Source organism: Scomber scombrus, chromosome 8 (assembly GCF_963691925.1).
Source record: "Scomber scombrus chromosome 8, fScoSco1.1, whole genome shotgun sequence".
In the NCBI taxonomy this organism is placed as follows: Eukaryota; Metazoa; Chordata; class Actinopteri; order Scombriformes; family Scombridae; genus Scomber; species Scomber scombrus.
The window spans coordinates 16,999,539-17,017,785 of record NC_084977.1 but is presented as its reverse complement, the minus strand read 5'-3'; the positions used below and the strand labels follow the sequence as shown (position 1 = coordinate 17,017,785).

Sequence of the window (18,247 nt, the reverse complement as noted above, 5' to 3'; positions counted from 1 at the left end):
AGGATGGGAGATGGAGTAGTATTTCTTTTAAAGGGACAGAGTTTATTTTTTCAATAATATAGTGAAATAAATTACAGAAAAGGTTACAGATATTCTCTGTTATTTATGACAGACATGTTGTAACACTCAGTTCGAAAAGGGTGGCTGCATGGTGAGGCAATTACTGCTATAGTCATTCTAAAGTACATAGTTATCTTAAACCGAATGTAAATGCTGCCAAGCTTGTAGAAATAGTTTACTATACAAGTTTCAGATATTAAAAATTGCTCTCCACTGAAAAATGTGTTGTATGTTTGAGTTTCACTGTGCAGAATGATATATATGCAGAGTTCAACACTAGAAGGCTGGTTTCACATTCAGTGTGCTCTCTGTGCTCACTCAAAGTCTGAGTCTAAGGCGTGGACCTACAAGCCTGATTTGTGACATCACAATTTGGAGTCAATCCTGGTCCATTATTCAGTTTACAGAAAGTTTGATGTGGAAACTTGAAACCTCCAGTGCTCAAAAACTGAGAACAGGCGTACGTGAATTAATAAACATCTTGTATCCAGCACTTCAAATTTTGAAATTAAAATGTTTTGCATGTTCATATATTTTCTAATTTTTAATGAGGTAGAAAGAGATGTTCTTATTAGGATTTTACTGAAATAATTGAACTTTTTGTGTGGAAAAATCATATTACAATCACATTATTATTAAAAGTAGAGTATTTTATATACACCTAAACCTGCCCAGCTGATTCTTAGATGTTGGAAAGAATGTCAAACTCTGACACTGAAAATGTGGAGGGAACAAATAATGGAAACTGTTGCATGTGAAAAGATGCTGGGAAGACTAAACTGGAAAAGTGATCTGGTTAAAGAACAATGGGACAGCTTTAGTGGGTATATGTCCGGTGGGAGCAGCCTAACCATGACAAGAATCTGATGGTTTGGTACAGTACATCTGTAATTGTTGCTACGTACTAATGCCCACCACATCATTTTAACCAAATAACTGCCTGTCTTATATCAGCGTCTGTTCAGTTCCCTGCCTGTATGTTTTTGTTTCTTAATTATTAAAAAAATTCTCTGGAGGGCATCTTTAAAATACAAGTTCAGGATGTAGAGGAGCTGGAGTCAATCTCAGCATTCACTGAATGGAAGTCAAAAGGATATTTTAAAGAAGTACTAAGTCCCGCTGACACTAAAGCATCATACAATCATGGAAAGTATCCATCTATAGGAGAATAAGTGTAAACAATAAAACTAATGCGGCTAAATTCTATTTAGCTGCTTCAGTTTCAGAGTCCAGGCATTGTGTGTGTTGGCTCACTGTCATGACTTACTGGGACACTTGAATAAAACATTGTGGGAAAAAACTACCAAAATCCATTGGCTGAAATACAATTAGTCCATTTTAGGTGTATAACACATCTAATTATCCAATAAAACATACAGGATACCAGGATAGCTCAGTTGTTCAAGCTCTTTGAAGTTATCTGCAGAGGTGATGCCATGATTTTCTGTTTCTTGCTTCTTGTAGCAGTGAAAAATCACAATATCTTTGTTATGAAGATATCAGTAATGTCTTTGCATGAACATGAATTCCAAATTTTTAGTGACATTTTCAAAACTGAAAAACAAGACTTCACTAGAAATATGAGGGTTTATGTTACACCCAAGAGTCCTTGAAACACAATATGAAATTCATTTATATAAACAAATATGAATTTATATAGACATCAATTTAAGGAAAACTATCTGTGCTGTATGTTTTCTTAAATGTGTGGCTTTTGATATTTGAATGATGTATGAAATCATAAAAGCTGCAGCAGTCATGACTGAACAAAATTTCTGAAAAAAGCAGACAAATTCCACGTGTCTACAAGAAGCCTTTTATTTATTGTCGGTTTTATTGTCTGAGAATCACATCTGGACTCCTTCTTGACACAAGCTTTATATGGACAGAACAATATATTAATGCTCTAATACAGATGCAAACAGTCTGTTTTGTTAGCTACCTTCTATTAAGCTTTGTTAGTGTTTTGTAATCTTGATACAATATGTCTAAGCAGTCTGTAATGAAATGCTATTTGCACCACAATTACACTATATTACAATACTGTATACTAACCGTCTTTCTGTTCATATAAAATCAGATGTCCTACAGCAAGAATGCACAATCTTGTCTTTTACACGTTAGTAAGGGCCACTCCAGTTTTTCTTCCACGATAGAAAAGATTTTTAATTTTTTTTTTTTAAACACAGTACAAAAGTACTTGGTACAGTCATCTAGCACTAACTTGCTTTCTAAGTGCTTCAAGAAAAGTGCACACCAACATCTGGAAAAACTGTATTTGACCTTTAACACAAAACTATTTTCAAATTGTCATTTCAATTCCAGGATTCACATCTAAAGTCTCAACCACAGACGAATGAGACAGATCCAAAATTATTCTGAATCTTTTTTTAAATCTGAAAAACTGACCTTTCTGAATACAAAACTGCAACGACAAAAGTCTTGCATTGATTGGACAACACGATGCCAATAAAAAACATTGTGTTGTTTTGGGCTTATTACCACTTAATCAATAAACCCCCAGCGGTTTCACTCAAACTTGATTCCCTGCGCCAGAGGAAGATCCTTGCTGTAGTTTATTGTGCAGGTTGAACGCCTCATGTACTGCTTCCAAGAGTCACTGCCCGACTCTCTTCCCCCGCCTGTGTGCTTCTCTCCACCAAAGGCTCCTCCGATCTCAGCTCCACTGGTAGGAATGTTGACATTCACAATGCCGCAGTCGGATCCTTTTGGCCCCAGCCAGCGGAAGACCCGGCCCATATCTTTGGTGAAGATGCTGCTGGACAGGCCCTGCTGGACCTCGTTGTTCCAGGCAAACGCCTCCTCTTCTGTCTTGAACTTGAGGACGTAGAGGATGGGGACAAAGGTTTCGGTGTGGACAATGGGAGCGTCATGAGCCAGCCCTGTGATGATGGTGGGCTCTACGTAGTTTCCGGGTCGGTCCATCACTTTCCCTCCACAGACCACAGTGCCACCCTGCTGCTTGGCTTGCTCAATAGCTGCAAGATACTGGTCCACCGCTTGTTTGGTGTGCAGGGGTCCATACATGGTGTTGGGATCCCAAGGGTCTCCAATGCGGACTTGCTTATAGGCCTTGGCGATCCTCTCAACCACTGTGTCGTGAAGGCTCTCATGCAACATCAGCCTCCTGGTGGTGGTGCAGCGCTGCCCAGCAGTGCCCACAGATGCAAAGACAGCAGACGGGACCACAAGATTCAGGTCAGCGTCCTCAAACACGATGATTGCATTGTTTCCACCAAGTTCCAGAAGTTTGCGACCAAACCTTTCTTGCACCATCATGGCCACCATTTTGCCAACGTGGGTGCTGCCGGTGAACGACACCAGATCCACACGCTCGTCCTTCGACATGGCCGTGCCAATATCAGCACCTCCACAGGTCATGGAGCAGATAGCTCCAGGTAGGTTGTTCTGCTCCAGCACCTCAGCCACAATCTTGGAGACAGCAACACTTGTGAGAGGTGTGGTTGGGGCACCTTTCCAGAGGCAGACATTTCCGCAGGTCAGAGCGATGGCGTTGTTCCAGCCGTAGACCGCCACCGGGAAGTTAAAGGCAGTGATGATGCCGACAAGACCAACTGGGTTCCACTGTTCGATCAGGGCATGGCCTGGTCTTTCTGAAGGCAGGATGGGACCACCAATCATTCTTGACAGACCAACAGCGTAATCGCAAACATCAACATATTCTTGCACTTCTCCCACTCCCTCAACATAGATCTTGCCCATTTCTAGAGCTACCAAGCTCCCAAGAACTTTGATCTTCTTTCTTAGTGCATCTCCTATCTGCCTCACAATCTCCCCTCTTTTCGGAGCTGGAATATCTGCCCAAATCTTCCAAGCCTCCCTTGTCTTCTGAACTGTTTCTTCATACTCCGCCATAGTGGCCTGGGTCACTCTGGCAATCGGCTCATTGTTGGCGGGGCAGTATGATGTAATAACCTCTCCACTGCCTCCCCAGCTCCCGTTGTAAACCCCAGGGTTGTCCTCAGACAGGCCCAGCTCTTTCAGCCAGGAGTATTTGGGCTGGTTGATGAGGAGTCCTGACATGGCTGCTGACTGTTGGTGTCGGGCAGATGCAAATTTATTTCTCAAGACGAGCCTGCTGTGCCGTGCAACAGTCAGGGTGAGGCAGCGCTGCATGGGTGCTGGAAGCAGAGTTAAAAATTAATTTTACAAGTTTAAAAAAGGGTTTGAAAAACATTGCTCAATGATTGCTTACAGAACATTTTCACTACAAAGTCCAGATGAGATTGAAGATTATTATAATTATCGATTCATCTGTTAATTATTTTTCAATTAATCAATGAACATCATTTTTTAAAATTATAAATAGTGAATATGACTATCACCATATTAGCCCCAAAAAACAAATCCAAAAAAAGATAAAGACAAAACAAATCCTCACATGTGAGCAGCAGTGATGTTTGTCCTTGATACGTGATCTAGCCTAAATAATGAGCCAATTATCAAAACAGTTGTCGACTCCTTTTCTGTCTTATTGTTTTAGTCCTGTCAAGTGCTCTTCCCAAGGTCAAGACTGAACTTTCAGTGTCAAAATGAATAAATAACTTAAAAAGGTTGCGTCAGCTGTGTTACAATCCATGTGGGACAGAGTGCTGCACATGTGCTACAAGACATTAGAGGCAACAGGTGTTGACAAGAGGGTTAGGGTTAACTGGCATGAAAATAGAAGCTTTTTGTCATAACTTCTCTACGTAATGCATATATCTAGATGTGAAGGGTGTTTTAAGACATCCTCATTAGAGCTGAAACCAGTAGTTGATGAATAAATTAGTCATATATATATATATATTAATCAGCAATCATTTCAATCAATCATTTCTCATTTTATTAAGCCAATATGGCAAAAATTCACTTGTGCCAGCTCTTCTTTGAATATTGAATCTGTGAATATTCACTGATTTTCTTTGGGTTTCAGACTGTTGATCAATGTCATCCTGAGCTTTGGTGGGAAAAAAACGCGTTTCTCTATTCCCCTAATTTCTGACATTTACCAGAACGATTGTGACAATGCAGATTGATCAACAATGAAAGTCATCGTTAGCTGCAGCTGGAGCTGTGACGGCTGGGTTACAGTCCAGTGCTGGATGCAGCAGGGAATAAGAACAGCACATGTGCAGAAAAAAAGACTACTTGGAAAATCTGAGCTTTTTAAAATAATGACCTTTAGCACAGTAACTGGTTATAAATCCTAATTTTAGATTGTTCTGCATTTTATGGTAATTACTACAAATTAATTAAGGTTTATGTAACCACAGCTCTTTCCAGACTTTAAACTGTATGGCCATCAAGTTACTCAACCAACTCCCCAACGCGCCTGCGCATATTAATCCAACTTTGGAAAACCACGAGGTTGTTTAAACTTTAACTTATTAACTTTATAAGAATAAGACAGCTGACACTGATAATGTCAATAAATGTTAACCACATGACTAATTTAAGGTTTGCATTCTTTAAACTCCTGATTGTGCGCTTGGGCATGTCAGCGTGGTGACTTTTTGCAGCTGTGCAGTGACATGGACATGGTCGCCTTGTTGCGTCCAAACGACCGTGACTCAAGGTCCTGCAGCTTTCACTCACTAACCTCACCGTGCTCTCAAGAGGGCTGCACGTCCACAATCTGCACTTTCAATCACAAAAAACTACTTTAAACTTCTTTTTCATCAGTTTATTACTCACGTTGATATGATAGGCAGGGCCACGTCCCTTCCAGAGAATGGGAAGTACTTGCAGTTGGGGTTTATTCTTTTTCTGTGAGCTTCTTTGGTGGTTGTCAGACAACGAATTGAAGCATTACCGCCACCAACTGGTACGAATTTTGAACGTCTAGTATTTACAATAACTATTACAAACTCACCTTCTTCAAAATCGAATTAGTCTAAGACACTAAAATATGATTTACTCATTTCTTGAATTCCTTTGTAGAATATCTATAAGATCAAAGTGTATTTCTTATTTTATAAGAAATACACTTTGTAAATATTCTTTTTACAAGAAAGGGTCCCAATGTCAGCACTATATCAGGAAAAACTTGATCTTACCTCGGGGAGTCTGTGTTAGGAAGTGTCTCATCATGGAAAGTGGATAGTGTTTTGATTATTAAAGAGAATTTATTATTTTAATTTTTATATTGTTTTGTTTGTTTCATTTTCTGCTCGCCCCACAGTTCAGTCCAGCTGGTGGCGGTGAAGCGCCTGTAAACTGGTTGTGAACCACCAATAAAACTCAAAAGAAGAAGAAGAAGACTACGCGCCTCTGATTGGTCGAGCGCTTCGACGCAGTGTGGCGCCGCTTTGTTAGCTTGTTCATGCTAACAGGCTCTCTTTGTTGTGATTAGCCGTTCAGCGGTTTGGTTTCTGTTGTAATAATTTACACCAAGAAAAGGTGCCGCTGTGATCATTTAGGATGAGTGGCGGAGTGTACGGAGGCGGTGAGTGGCATCTTACAGTTTAAATAAAAGGAATCAGCTACCCACGCTGTCCCGTTATGTAGCCGTAGCAGTTTCATAGTTAGCCATATGTGCTAGCTGTGCTAACGTTTAGCTTCAGCTCCGTGGTTGACTCAAGCTACTTTTTTCATGACATTTTCAAAGAAAATGTCAATTCACAGTCCTATTAGGTGCATCCTTTTATAAATTAAACTTAGTTTATGCAACACTCATTCAAATCTACCCCCCGAAACCGCTGGTTTTGTAGCTACGTAGCATGTAAGGAAATGAATGAAAGTGGGCATGAATATGTCCCGTCCTGTGTGTGAAATCAAGTATCATAAATGTTTCAACCAATCTCACAGCGGCAGTGTTTAAAGAATGAGCGTTACATTTGTTGTTAACTTTAAGTAAGTTGTGTTTTTCAGAGCCAAACTAACTTAACTCATTTATTCAGGACTAAGCTTCAATATACCTTACATGCTTTTGTCAATGGTAACGTGAACTAAAGCCTGTAGTTAAAATCTACATTCATGTATACATACTATACGTATGAATCCACACCGGTTTATCTTAGAGGTTGTTTCTTTACTGAGCTTTTACATGATTATATCCACAGGTGGATGCATAACGAGTCACTTAAGTATATCTGACCGTATTACATCACGTTGCAGACTCTCTGACCCCCTCTCCATCCTGTCCACCGATAGCAATCCCCACTGATGACCCAAAATAATACAGAATAAATGCATATATACAACACACAAACATAGCAAAAGAAAATCTAATAAGGGAGACTAAGTATATACATTCACTGGCTACTTTATTAGGAAACCCTAGCCAGTACCAGGTTGGATCCCCTTTTGCATTCAAACTGCCTTAATTTTTCTTGTCACAGATTCAATAAGGAAACATTCCTCACAGATTTTGGTCCATATTGACATGACAGCATCATGCAGTGATTGCAGATTCATGATGTAAATCTCCCGTTTCACCACATCCCACAATATGCTCTATAGGATCTGGTGACTGGAGGCCATTTGAGTACACCAAACTCAAGAAACCAGTTAAAGATGATTTGAGCTTTTTGTGTGTTTGTGTGTGTGTGTGTACTAAGGGGCCCAAAGTGTGCCAAGAAAATATCCCCTACATCATTACACCATCAACAGCCTGAATGGTGATGAATGACTGATGGTTTCATGTTATTTATCCCAAATTCTGACCCGACCATCTGAATATAGCAGCAGAAATGGAGACTTTTCAGACTAGGCAATCTTCTATTGTTCAATTTTGGTGAGCCTGTGGTGTGAGTTCTGGCCTCAGTTTCCTGTGTTTAGCTTTAAGGTTTGATGTGTTGTGTGTTCATTTATTGCATTTTCATCATTAATCTCAAATTGTTTCCCCCCCCTGTTTTATGCCACAATTTGACCTGCACTAACCTGTTTGGAAGGTGCTATGCAAATGGGGTTTGATTTTAATTTAAAGTATCAGCTGAGACATTGGCCCCAATACTGAGAAATATGTTGGTATTTTCACTTTTACATGATCCAAGTTACAATTGATTATCTTTTGGTAATTCAAAATGTTAATAGAATATTTTAAGTGATTCTGGTGAACAGCACTAATGGGAAGTGAATCTGCTTTGTGTACACAAAGTGTAAAAAGACTGGGTAGGTTCTTTAGATAGTGCTTTTGATAAGATAATTCCACCTGTTTTCAGATAATTTCATGCTGTTTACAGTATGGTATGTTACATGTTCTTAGCAGTGATCTCAGAATTGGTGTTAAGAACAAACGTTAGCTTTCCAAAGCTGCCAGCAGCTTGTATATTGGCAGGAAGAGGAATTTAAAGTAAAATCAGTGTGTAAATGACTTAGTAATGGGTTTTAATGTTGTGTAGGCTGGGAATGGGAATATTTTTGAGCATGCAGGAAAAAAGAAGAAAAAAAATAGGTCAAGGAGCTGCTCCTTATGTACTAGGATCTCTTTTCACCCAAATATTGAAGAGAAAAAAACAACAACAAAAAAACAAGAAGCAGTAGAACTTAATTAAAAAAAAAAAACTTTATAAAAGCGTGTCTGTTGAGATACAGCATCTGAAACAAAGCTGACCGTGGCTGTTAGAAGTAGTATTTTTATATATGGAGCAGCAACAATTATTTGATTGAAACTATTTTGATGATCAATTAATTGTTTAAGTAATTTTTTAAAACTAAAATGCTAAAAACGTTAAATGGTTCCAGGTTCTTAAATGTAAGAGTTTGCTACTTTTCTGGTACACATGACAGCAGATTAAATATGTTTGCGGTTTGAACTGTTTATTGGACAGATATTAAATGATGCTGGATGGACATTTTTCACTGTTATCTGATGTTTTATAGACCAAAACAATTAATCAGTTAATTGAGAAAAAATATTCTACAGGTGAATCGTTAATTCAAATAGTGGTTAGCCGCAGTCCTGATGATATATAGCATTACACCCCTCACTAAAATCCATGCAAAATTTAATATTACAGCAAATCACACAGCTTCTCTTGTTTCTACAGATGAGGTGGGAGCTCTGGTGTTTGACATCGGCTCGTACTCTGTGAGAGCTGGCTATGCAGGAGAAGACTGTCCCAAGGTAAGTGGATCGCTCAAATGACCTGATTAACTACTTACTGTTTCTTTTCTTTTTTTCCCCTCTGTGCATCTTCATCCTCCGGTGGTATGCCAATGTCAAGAAATGAGGGCCGTCACCCTCGAGACAGACAGCATAAATTGGTTTCAGATCATTCTGGAGGACCTGCTCGGTTTTGATTTATCTGTGCTTTAGGTGGAGGTCTTAATTGTGTTCATATCCATTTGATGAGAGATGAGTGTCAGATGGTGACTGAATGGCCACACACTTATTAGTCTACATAATAATAACCTCATGCAAATACCACAGTATTAACGATATCCCAGAGTGCCCGGGTCATCCTATGTGAGAATAACTTATTTATAACGTGAGATAACATTCTAAACCTTACCACATAACCCTCATCCTCTTCTTTTCTGATCTTGTTTTTAAAAATGATATATTGTCTTAGTACATTATGCGTTGTTTTTAATCACATCACAATGTGTCCTTATCAATCAGCTGAGTTATAGTTTGTATGGCAGCTCCTGATTTTGTGGCGAGAGCAACTCGGTTGATGCTTTCTTGCCAAGACTTTGATGAAAGCATTGATACCGCTCTCATATCTGTACGGTTATGAAGCTAAGTGAGCAGATGGTTAGCTTAGCTTAGTAGAAAGACTGAACACACCTTTATTCTTTTCGAAAATAACAATATTTGCCTTCTAGTGTTTCTAAACTAACTTATCTAATTAACATGATATATTTTGTTTGTTTAATCTGTACATAAACAAATGTATAAAAACAACACATTGTGGTTTTACAGAGGGGTTATATGTCAGACTATTTTCTGCCCTGGAGCAGTAACTACCTGCAGTCTTGTCATCACATGATGTTGCTAGGGAATCAGCAGATAGCCATGCTCACTATGTTTCCCCCAGTTTCAAGTCTAAACCAAGCTGGCCAGCTTCTGCCAGTAGCTTCGTGTTAACTGTACAAACATGAGAGCGGTATCTGTGCTCTCATTTAACTTACCGGCAAGAAAGCAAATTAGCGCTTTCTCTCAAAATGTTGAATTATTCCTTTAATATTCACCTCTGGTTGTGACCTGAGCTGCTGTGATTGGACAGTCTGTGTCCTCCTGGCTTTCAGTTTGCAGACATTGTATCTGTATGTTGAAATAGTCAAATTGTTACAGAATGATATGAGGTGCTTTTGAACATTTCAAGACAGCTGTACAACTTGGACATCGTTGTATTTACAAGTCAGAGGAGCATTGCCTCACAGTTTTGGCACTTTGAGAGTTTCACAAAAATGGGAATTTATGTGTTCGGTGTCTGGGTAGGGGGTGTTTTTTTTTTTTGATGAAAGGTTTATTGGAGTTTTGTTCTAATAGGAGGAAGCTGTTAAAAAAAAACAAAAAAACAAGGCGTGTGAAAATGTGTCTTGACCTTTTTTTGTTTGGCTCGGCTCAGGCGGATTTCCCCACCGTGATTGGTGTGACTCTTGACCGAGAGGATGGCAGCACGCCTATGGAAACAGACGGTGACAAGAGCAAGCAGAGTGGCACCACCTACTACATTGATACCAACCAGCTGAGGGTGCCGAGGGAGAACATGGAGGTCATGTCTCCACTCAAGAATGGCATGAGTGCGTGTCTTTTATTCAATTCACATATAAAAATCCATGTCTTTTTTTTCTGCAGTGTTTTGGATAAATAATGACTGGAAAGTAATAAAGTGCAGGCAGAATTTGGCACATAATCTAAATATAACTGATTGACTGCAATGTTTAAGAATGTCCTATTATGGATGTGCAGTGCTGATAAATGACAGGATTTACAACCCACATGAACATAGATGGGTTGTTTGGAAGTGCATGACCCGTTTTTTTTTTTGTCATGATCTGTGACGGAAACTCAGCAATGAATATTTATAATCCAGTCTACTTGATCCATATCCATAATTAGACTGTTGCAGCCTGACAGCCGACTTTGTGGATGAACTCATCACAACCCTGACTGACGTATAGATGACTGCTGCTTATCATGAATATTAATGAGATTATTTGAAGACCATGGCGACTCATTGTCATGAGCTCTCCCATCTACTGTCCTCTTAATAGAAGGCAAACTCCGTTTCTGTCTTGGGTTTACAGCTATGTCTGCCTGCTGGTGATCATTTTCCTCTCCTAATTTGGTCTTGTCTTAACCGTGGATGTGTTGAATGCCTAAGGCCGGATGTGGGTCACATGTCTCACGCTGTCCTTGGTGCTGGACTAGAGCTGAAGCTTTATGATCAGAATTTTTTTTTTTACAGTTCTGTGGAAAGCAGCATATTTATTCATTATAGTCTCAGATTTCCTGTTAAGTTTTTTTTCTATCGCAATTGCTTTCCCAATATTTTGGCATTTTTTGACATCTGTTTAACATTATTCCGCCAAACCAACTGTATTACCCTACTTTACAACTATTATTCAAAAGTAGGGCTGCAGCTAAAGATTATTTTCCTTATATACTAATCTGTTGTTTATTCTTTTAATTAAGTGATTATTTGTTTAGTCTATAAATGTAAAAAATAAATAGAGAAAATACCCATTACTATTTCTCAGAGCCAAAGGGGAGGACTTAAAAATGGTTATTCTCTCCAACTAACAGTCCAAAGTCCAAGTAACTTCAATTTATACAATGATAAAAATGATAAAAAAAAACTGTAATCAGAAATGCTGTCAATCCGATCAGATAATAGGTCAACTGTACCAAAAGCTATCCGAAACATTTAAAAACGACCCTAAATTCTCTGCATTTTGTCAGCTAATGCTAATTTTGCAGGCATGTTTGATTTTTCGGTCACGTTACAAGTATGTGCAATTGCGGATATAAAATAAGCGCTCTGGTGCACTGACCTAGCGGATGATGCTCATCAGGATCTGGACCAGTGGAGTTTGGCTGTCAGTCTATTTAGGGATGAGTGTGACACCAATCTTAATTGCAGCAGAACAGCACTGTGGGACTACAGGCCCCCACAGAGGGCTGACCTGGAACATCGGTGCCTGTTGCTCAAATTATTATCTAAAAAAGTCCTTTGTCGCTCTATTTTCTCCGCCATCTGACCCAGCGATGATGATGATGAAAGAGTGACATCTTTTGTGACGTGTTTTTTGTAGCTACAAATAAAGCAAAGATATACCTTGAGCACGTGGCAAGATATGTCTTATCTACTGCCTACATGTATAAAGATAATTAATAATTCATTATTGTTCTTTGTGTAAAAGACATACTTTTAAAAAAAATGAAGTTTCCACCACTAACTGCACACTAGTCCCCAAATGTGTATGAGGTTTTAGCAGTCTTAATTTGACAAATTTGGTATCAAATCAAATGCAGTAACTTTGGAAGATACTCATTTGACTTGTTGAGCTGATTCCTGAAGCTTCATATTTGATTTTGCTGAATTTTAATATCAGTTTTAAACTGAAGAAGGACAGTACATTTTTTCCACCATTTCTTACATTAGGACTGCATTAATAAGGGGTCTCTTCATAACCACTATGGACATGATGAACATGTACAGCTACTAATAACAATTTCAATGTACATGTTGGCATTTGAGTATTGTTTTAAGACAAAGTTGGGAGAAAACAATGAATACATTCTTGAAAGATCTTTACAGAGGGATTTTAGACTCTCTGAGATGAAAGAAAAAAACATGTCTTTTGTTTTCCTCTGTGTTATAGTAAAACACCAGTAACGACATATAACCAGCCTTGCTCTTTTTCTCTTTTGCCCCCCCCCCTTTCCCTTTTTTTTTTTTTTCAGTCGAGGACTGGGACAGTTTCCAGGCCATTTTGGATCAAACCTACAAGATGCACTTCAAGTCTGAACCAAGTCTGCATCCAGTGCTCATGTCAGAAGCGTCGGTGAGCACTTTGATGAGCTGAAGTCAATCAGTGAAAAACAAAGACTACTTATTCTGTAACTGTACAGAGGTCATGTGGTTATAAGTTATCAGCTAAGAGCAAAGTGCTTAAATGGCTGCAGGATTTGAGAATCCACCTGGACTCATGGAGGAGTTTGTTTCCCGTGCTGGTTCACATTACTTCAAGTATTAACATATCAGTTTAATATGTGCTGATTATAATATGACATGTTATAAGTGGGTTAACCTCTGTTTTTGTATCTGCAGTGGAACACACGAGCGAAACGAGAAAAACTTACAGAGCTGATGTTTGAGCATTACAACATTCCTGCCTTCTTCCTCTGCAAGTCAGCTGTCCTGTCCGCGTATCCTTTCCCACCTCATGTCAACCAGAAAAGAATACTGTATGATAATGATTAAATGTCTGTTATATGTTGAACTGTATCACATTTCCTTTACTCTGAGTTCCTAAGCTTTGCCAACGGACGGTCTACAGGCTTGGTCCTTGACAGCGGAGCCACACACACCACAGCCATACCAGTCCACGACGGCTACGTCCTGCAGCAAGGTGACAAAGGATCTGAAATCATTCTTTATTAAATCATTTAACTGTCTTTTTGAAGACTTTGCTTGGTTTACATTCAAACCAGAGAGGGGATGAAACACGTTAGAGGATCCATGTTGTTTTACTGCAGCCTCTGTTGAAGCAGGTGCATCTCTACTAATATTTCTGTTGCCATCTGCTGGTTGGAGCAAGAATCTCAGCCATATAAAATTAAGTCAGCTGTTAGTAGCAAGATGTTTGGTTAATACAATCTTCTGTTACTCTTCTGAACTGCTGTCTGACAAGAATAGTTTTCAGTGAACCACAAAGCTTTTAACTATCTAATAATTGAATCCCCTCTATGTAAATGTAGATATTTGAGTCATTGCTACAAAGAAACAAAAGATGGAGACTCATTCAGGAGCCTCAAAATACATCATTATAGGATAAGGAGAGAATGACTGGTCTAGGAAGTAAATTTTGTATAACTATAAAAATGCTAATCTAAAAACTGGGAGTCATTAAGAGCATGTTATAGTCAAGGTTATGTGTCAGATTGTGTGTCTAGTGAACATGGTTAAGATTTATCTCCAGGTTGGAACCCTTGTCTTTCCTAAATGTGCATGTAACTGTGTTCCTTTGAGTTATGTGTTTTTTCTTTCTGGCAGGCATCGTCAAATCGCCCCTGGCTGGAGATTTCATGAGCATGCAGTGCAGGGAGCTTTTTCAAGAGTTAAATTGTGAAATAATCCCTCCTTACATGATTGCTTCAAAGGTGAGATGCCTTCTCAGTGTTTCATAGGTGGAATAGCAGTAATAATATTAGTTATATATTGTTTCAGACATTTCACGGTGTCACACCGACACAGAGTTTAAATTGCTTTATCCATTTTTATGGCACATTCAAGCAGCAATCATGTCAGATATTTGTAGACTTGAGTCAAATAGTAGCTGCAAATATATTTTACACTTGTTTGGTGTGCAGGAGGGTGCAGATAATATCAGTCAGTGTTTCAGCTTAGAGCTGCAATGATAAGTCAATCAACACAAAATTAATCAGCAACTATTTTTTATAATCAAATATTAATTTCAGTTATTTTTAAGCAAATACTATAACATTTGATGGTTCCAGTTCATAAATGTGACAATTTGTTGCTTTTCTTTGTCAATTATGACAGTATATTGAATATATTAACATTTTAAATTGTTGGACAAAACTGAAGACATACCTGTAGCGTTTGAAAAATTGTGAATTTTCTTTTTCTTTTTCTTTTCCTTTACATTTCATAGCCCAAACGATTAATTGATTAAACGAGAAAATAATCAGCAGATTTAGTAGCCCTAATTCACTTTCAATTAATTAATTTTCAACTAGTTTTTATAAATGAATCATGATCATATTTGCCATGGATTTTTATCATGGTGATGATAATAAAGTGGTATTGAAAGTGTTTTTTTGTTTGTGCTTTCGCTACATAAACTCTTTTCAATTTTTGCCTGAAAATGCCTTAATGACTATCTGGAAACATACAATCATTTGACAAATAAAATATGAGTCTAACTCATCTATGTGGCTTGTATTATACTTTAATGTTATTCTGTAGAACAGCCAGTGTCAACCTGTGTTTTATCATTGCAGGATGGAGTGCGGGAGGGATCCTCGGCCAGTTGGAAGAAAAAGGAGAAACTACCTCAAGTCACTCGCTCATGGCACAACTACATGTGTAATGTAAGAGGCTACCTCCTGTGCTCCCATATGGTTACATCACAAATATTTATATTGTTGGCATATTGTTTGTAATTTTTTTTTTTTTTTTTTTTTTTTTTTTACTCTTTTCAGTGTGTGATCCAGGACTTCCAGGCATCTGTGCTGCAGGTGTCAGACTCGCCGTATGATGAACAGTAAGATAATTATTTTGCAAGTTGTGCAGGAAACACCCGGTGATGTTTGTACTCATTAAACCTAATCATTAAGTATTTGAGCTGTAGGCTCCCACCAAAGTTTATGCTGAAAATAAATCTGAGGTTCACATAAACATAAATGTGTTTGAGTTTAAACATCTTGTCATTATTTAATTTGCATTAATAAACAAGCTTGATGTACATTATTCTTCACTTTGTCACTCAGCTTTAATGGAGGTTCTGATGCTAAAAGTAAAACATCCTCTAAAATGGGGAAGTGATATTTTCTTGCCAGAAGAAGAAGAAAGCTAAATCACAGGTAACCTTGCTCTCTTTCACCAGGGTTGCTGCCCAGATGCCCACGGTGCACTATGAGCTGCCCAACGGCTACAACTGTGACTTCGGGGCAGAGAGGCTGAAAATCCCAGAGGGGCTGTTTGATCCCTCTAATGCCAAAGTACGTGCTCAATCATAACACTCATATTAGCCTGTTTCATCGTTGGACTAACAGAACAGCCACAGACATAGTAGCTAAATATAACCTATCACTGAATGCTGCTCCAAATAAAGTAACTCTTATGAAGTTTTCAAATGTGTTTCATGAGAGTGTAATACAGTGTTTCTGTTTGATCCAATCACAGGGCCTGTCTGGAAACACCATGTTAGGAGTCGGCCACGTGGTGACAACCAGCGTGGGAATGTGTGACATTGACATCCGGCCGGTGAATATCATCATGTTTTAAACTAGGGAAACCAACGTGACTCAACCTAATTGTAGTCATATGGATATGTTCCACTCATTTATTCCTCATGCTGAATGTCCATCTGTTTCTTTAAAGGGATGCAATTAACCATTAATGTCCAGTGAAGACAAAATTTCTCAATTGTTCGATTTGGTACAGAAAAATATACGTTTTGTGGGTCATATGGAGATATCACACACTTCATTTAATGTGATAAAGGACCAAACAAAGCTAAATGCAATTAAAGGCCACCCTGCAGCCTTACAGTTAAAACAAACGTAATTGAAAGTATCTTGTATTTTAAAAGTTCTTGTTGTGTCCCAGGGTCTGTACGGCAGCGTGGTGGTGACTGGAGGAAACACGCTCATTCAGGGCTTCACTGACCGACTGAATAGAGAACTCTCCCAGAAAACTCCTCCGGTGAGTGTTGGTCGATGACACTTCTGTGGTAAAGCTTCAGCTAATGATGGACAATAAATTCAAAACAGTTTTGCTTGTTGTTGTCATCTAAAAAAAAAAAGGTGATCCGATTTGTCAAATACATCACTGAACACTACTGTATTTTCTGTAAGGGCTGATGAACATGTTTGTCTGTGATTTGCAGAGTATGAGGCTGAAGCTGATCGCTAACAACACTACAGTGGAGCGTCGGTTTAGTGCCTGGATAGGAGGCTCCATCCTGGCGTCACTCGTAAGGAAACACAGCAACTAAAATATCCGAACATTATTTCATTTTTTTTTTCTTTTTCATAAATGTTTATCCTAGTTATTGTCTCATTTTTTATGTTATATGTGTAGACCATTCTAGAATTAGCAATGCAAGCATTTTATCATTAAGCTCAAAGCGCTGCTGTGCTAACAGAGTCACTAGAATGACAACATTCATTGTTTGTTAAATTACAGATTGTTTTTCCTAAAAACTAACAATTCCATGAGGTTGACGAAAGAAATAAGACTAAAATCTAAAATGTAAAATTGTGCCTCCAACTTTTGTTGAGCATTTGGAACTTTACCATAGATTTAAGAAAGTTAATGCTTAACTGTGAGACTTGTCTGTCCATATATCCTCCTTGTCTTTAGGTACACAATTTTAACTTCAAAACAATCATTGATCTAACAGCATGATTTTCAGTATAAAACCATGTTTTCTCTGTCCGACAGGGTACCTTCCAGCAGATGTGGATCTCCAAGCAAGAGTACGAGGAGGGAGGAAAGCAGTGTGTGGACAGGAAGTGCCCTTGATTTGATACCCAACCCTGCCCTCCTCGTCACTGTCTTTGCCACAAGCTCAACATCAAGAATTGTTCACCTCTGACCCTGGACTCAGGAACACCTGTGGAAGATCACTCTGTTTTTTTCACGATTTTCTTTTAACAATAAGTGAGTTTGTCCATAAGCTGCATGTCTGGGATTTATTGTAGAAATCTGACACGAACATCTACAATGTAATCTGTATCACTTTGAAGTGCAGTTTAAGTTCCTTTGTTTATGCCATTACATTCAGTCTGTTGCCTTACCCTCTGATGGCTGGTGTTCTGTGGAAACCTTGCATCTACAAAATTTCCCTGAAATGGTCCAAGAACCATTAAATATCTTCATATTGTAAAGTCATTTTATGATCATACTGCAAAAAAAAAAAAGCAGCATAAACAAAGTTTGTTGTACAAGGTTTCTGCAGAATGCCAACAAGGTAAAATTTGGACGGTTTAGGATGAGCGTTTGGAGGAACAACCTTAATAGTTTGGGGTGAATAATGTCTTTTGTTCATAAACTTTTTATCTGTGTAGTAAACTCATCGTAGGCAAAGGCCAGTCAGTACTCGCCTGTGCTTATTTGTGTGAGCGTCGAATAAATCTGTATTTAATTTTCATTTATGCTTGTCATTGGCTACATGTGGTCTTTACAAAAAAATAAAGCCTGTTTTTGTTACATGATTTCCTAAATGAATTTGTGATAAAACTGAAAGCCACCTCTTACATTGTATATGGTCTTTATTCTACTGAAGTGTTATATTA

The 18,247-nt window shown here is 38.5% G+C and overlaps 2 protein-coding genes across 2 annotated transcripts; one reads left to right on the top strand and one right to left on the bottom strand.

Annotated features, from left to right (window-relative positions):
• Nucleotides 1-1,862: 1,862 nt before the first annotated feature.
• aldh7a1 (aldehyde dehydrogenase 7 family, member A1) lies at nt 1,863-5,871 on the bottom strand. The gene is made up of 2 exons (XM_062424253.1): nt 5,779-5,871; nt 1,863-4,223 (listed from the first exon to the last, which is right to left on the bottom strand). Exon 2 carries the CDS (start codon nt 4,216-4,218, stop codon nt 2,590-2,592), a length of 1,629 nt encoding a protein of 542 aa, XP_062280237.1. The 5' UTR covers nt 4,219-4,223; nt 5,779-5,871; the 3' UTR covers nt 1,863-2,589.
• Nucleotides 5,872-6,389: 518 nt separating this feature from the next.
• actl6a (actin-like 6A) lies at nt 6,390-18,208 on the top strand. The gene is made up of 14 exons (XM_062423950.1): nt 6,390-6,529; nt 9,075-9,151; nt 10,602-10,776; nt 12,944-13,044; nt 13,311-13,408; nt 13,517-13,611; nt 14,256-14,362; nt 15,227-15,316; nt 15,428-15,489; nt 15,832-15,946; nt 16,131-16,211; nt 16,557-16,652; nt 16,837-16,923; nt 17,394-18,208. Exons 1-14 carry the CDS (start codon nt 6,505-6,507, stop codon nt 17,472-17,474), a joined length of 1,290 nt encoding a protein of 429 aa, XP_062279934.1. The 5' UTR covers nt 6,390-6,504; the 3' UTR covers nt 17,475-18,208.
• Nucleotides 18,209-18,247: the final 39 nt, after the last annotated feature.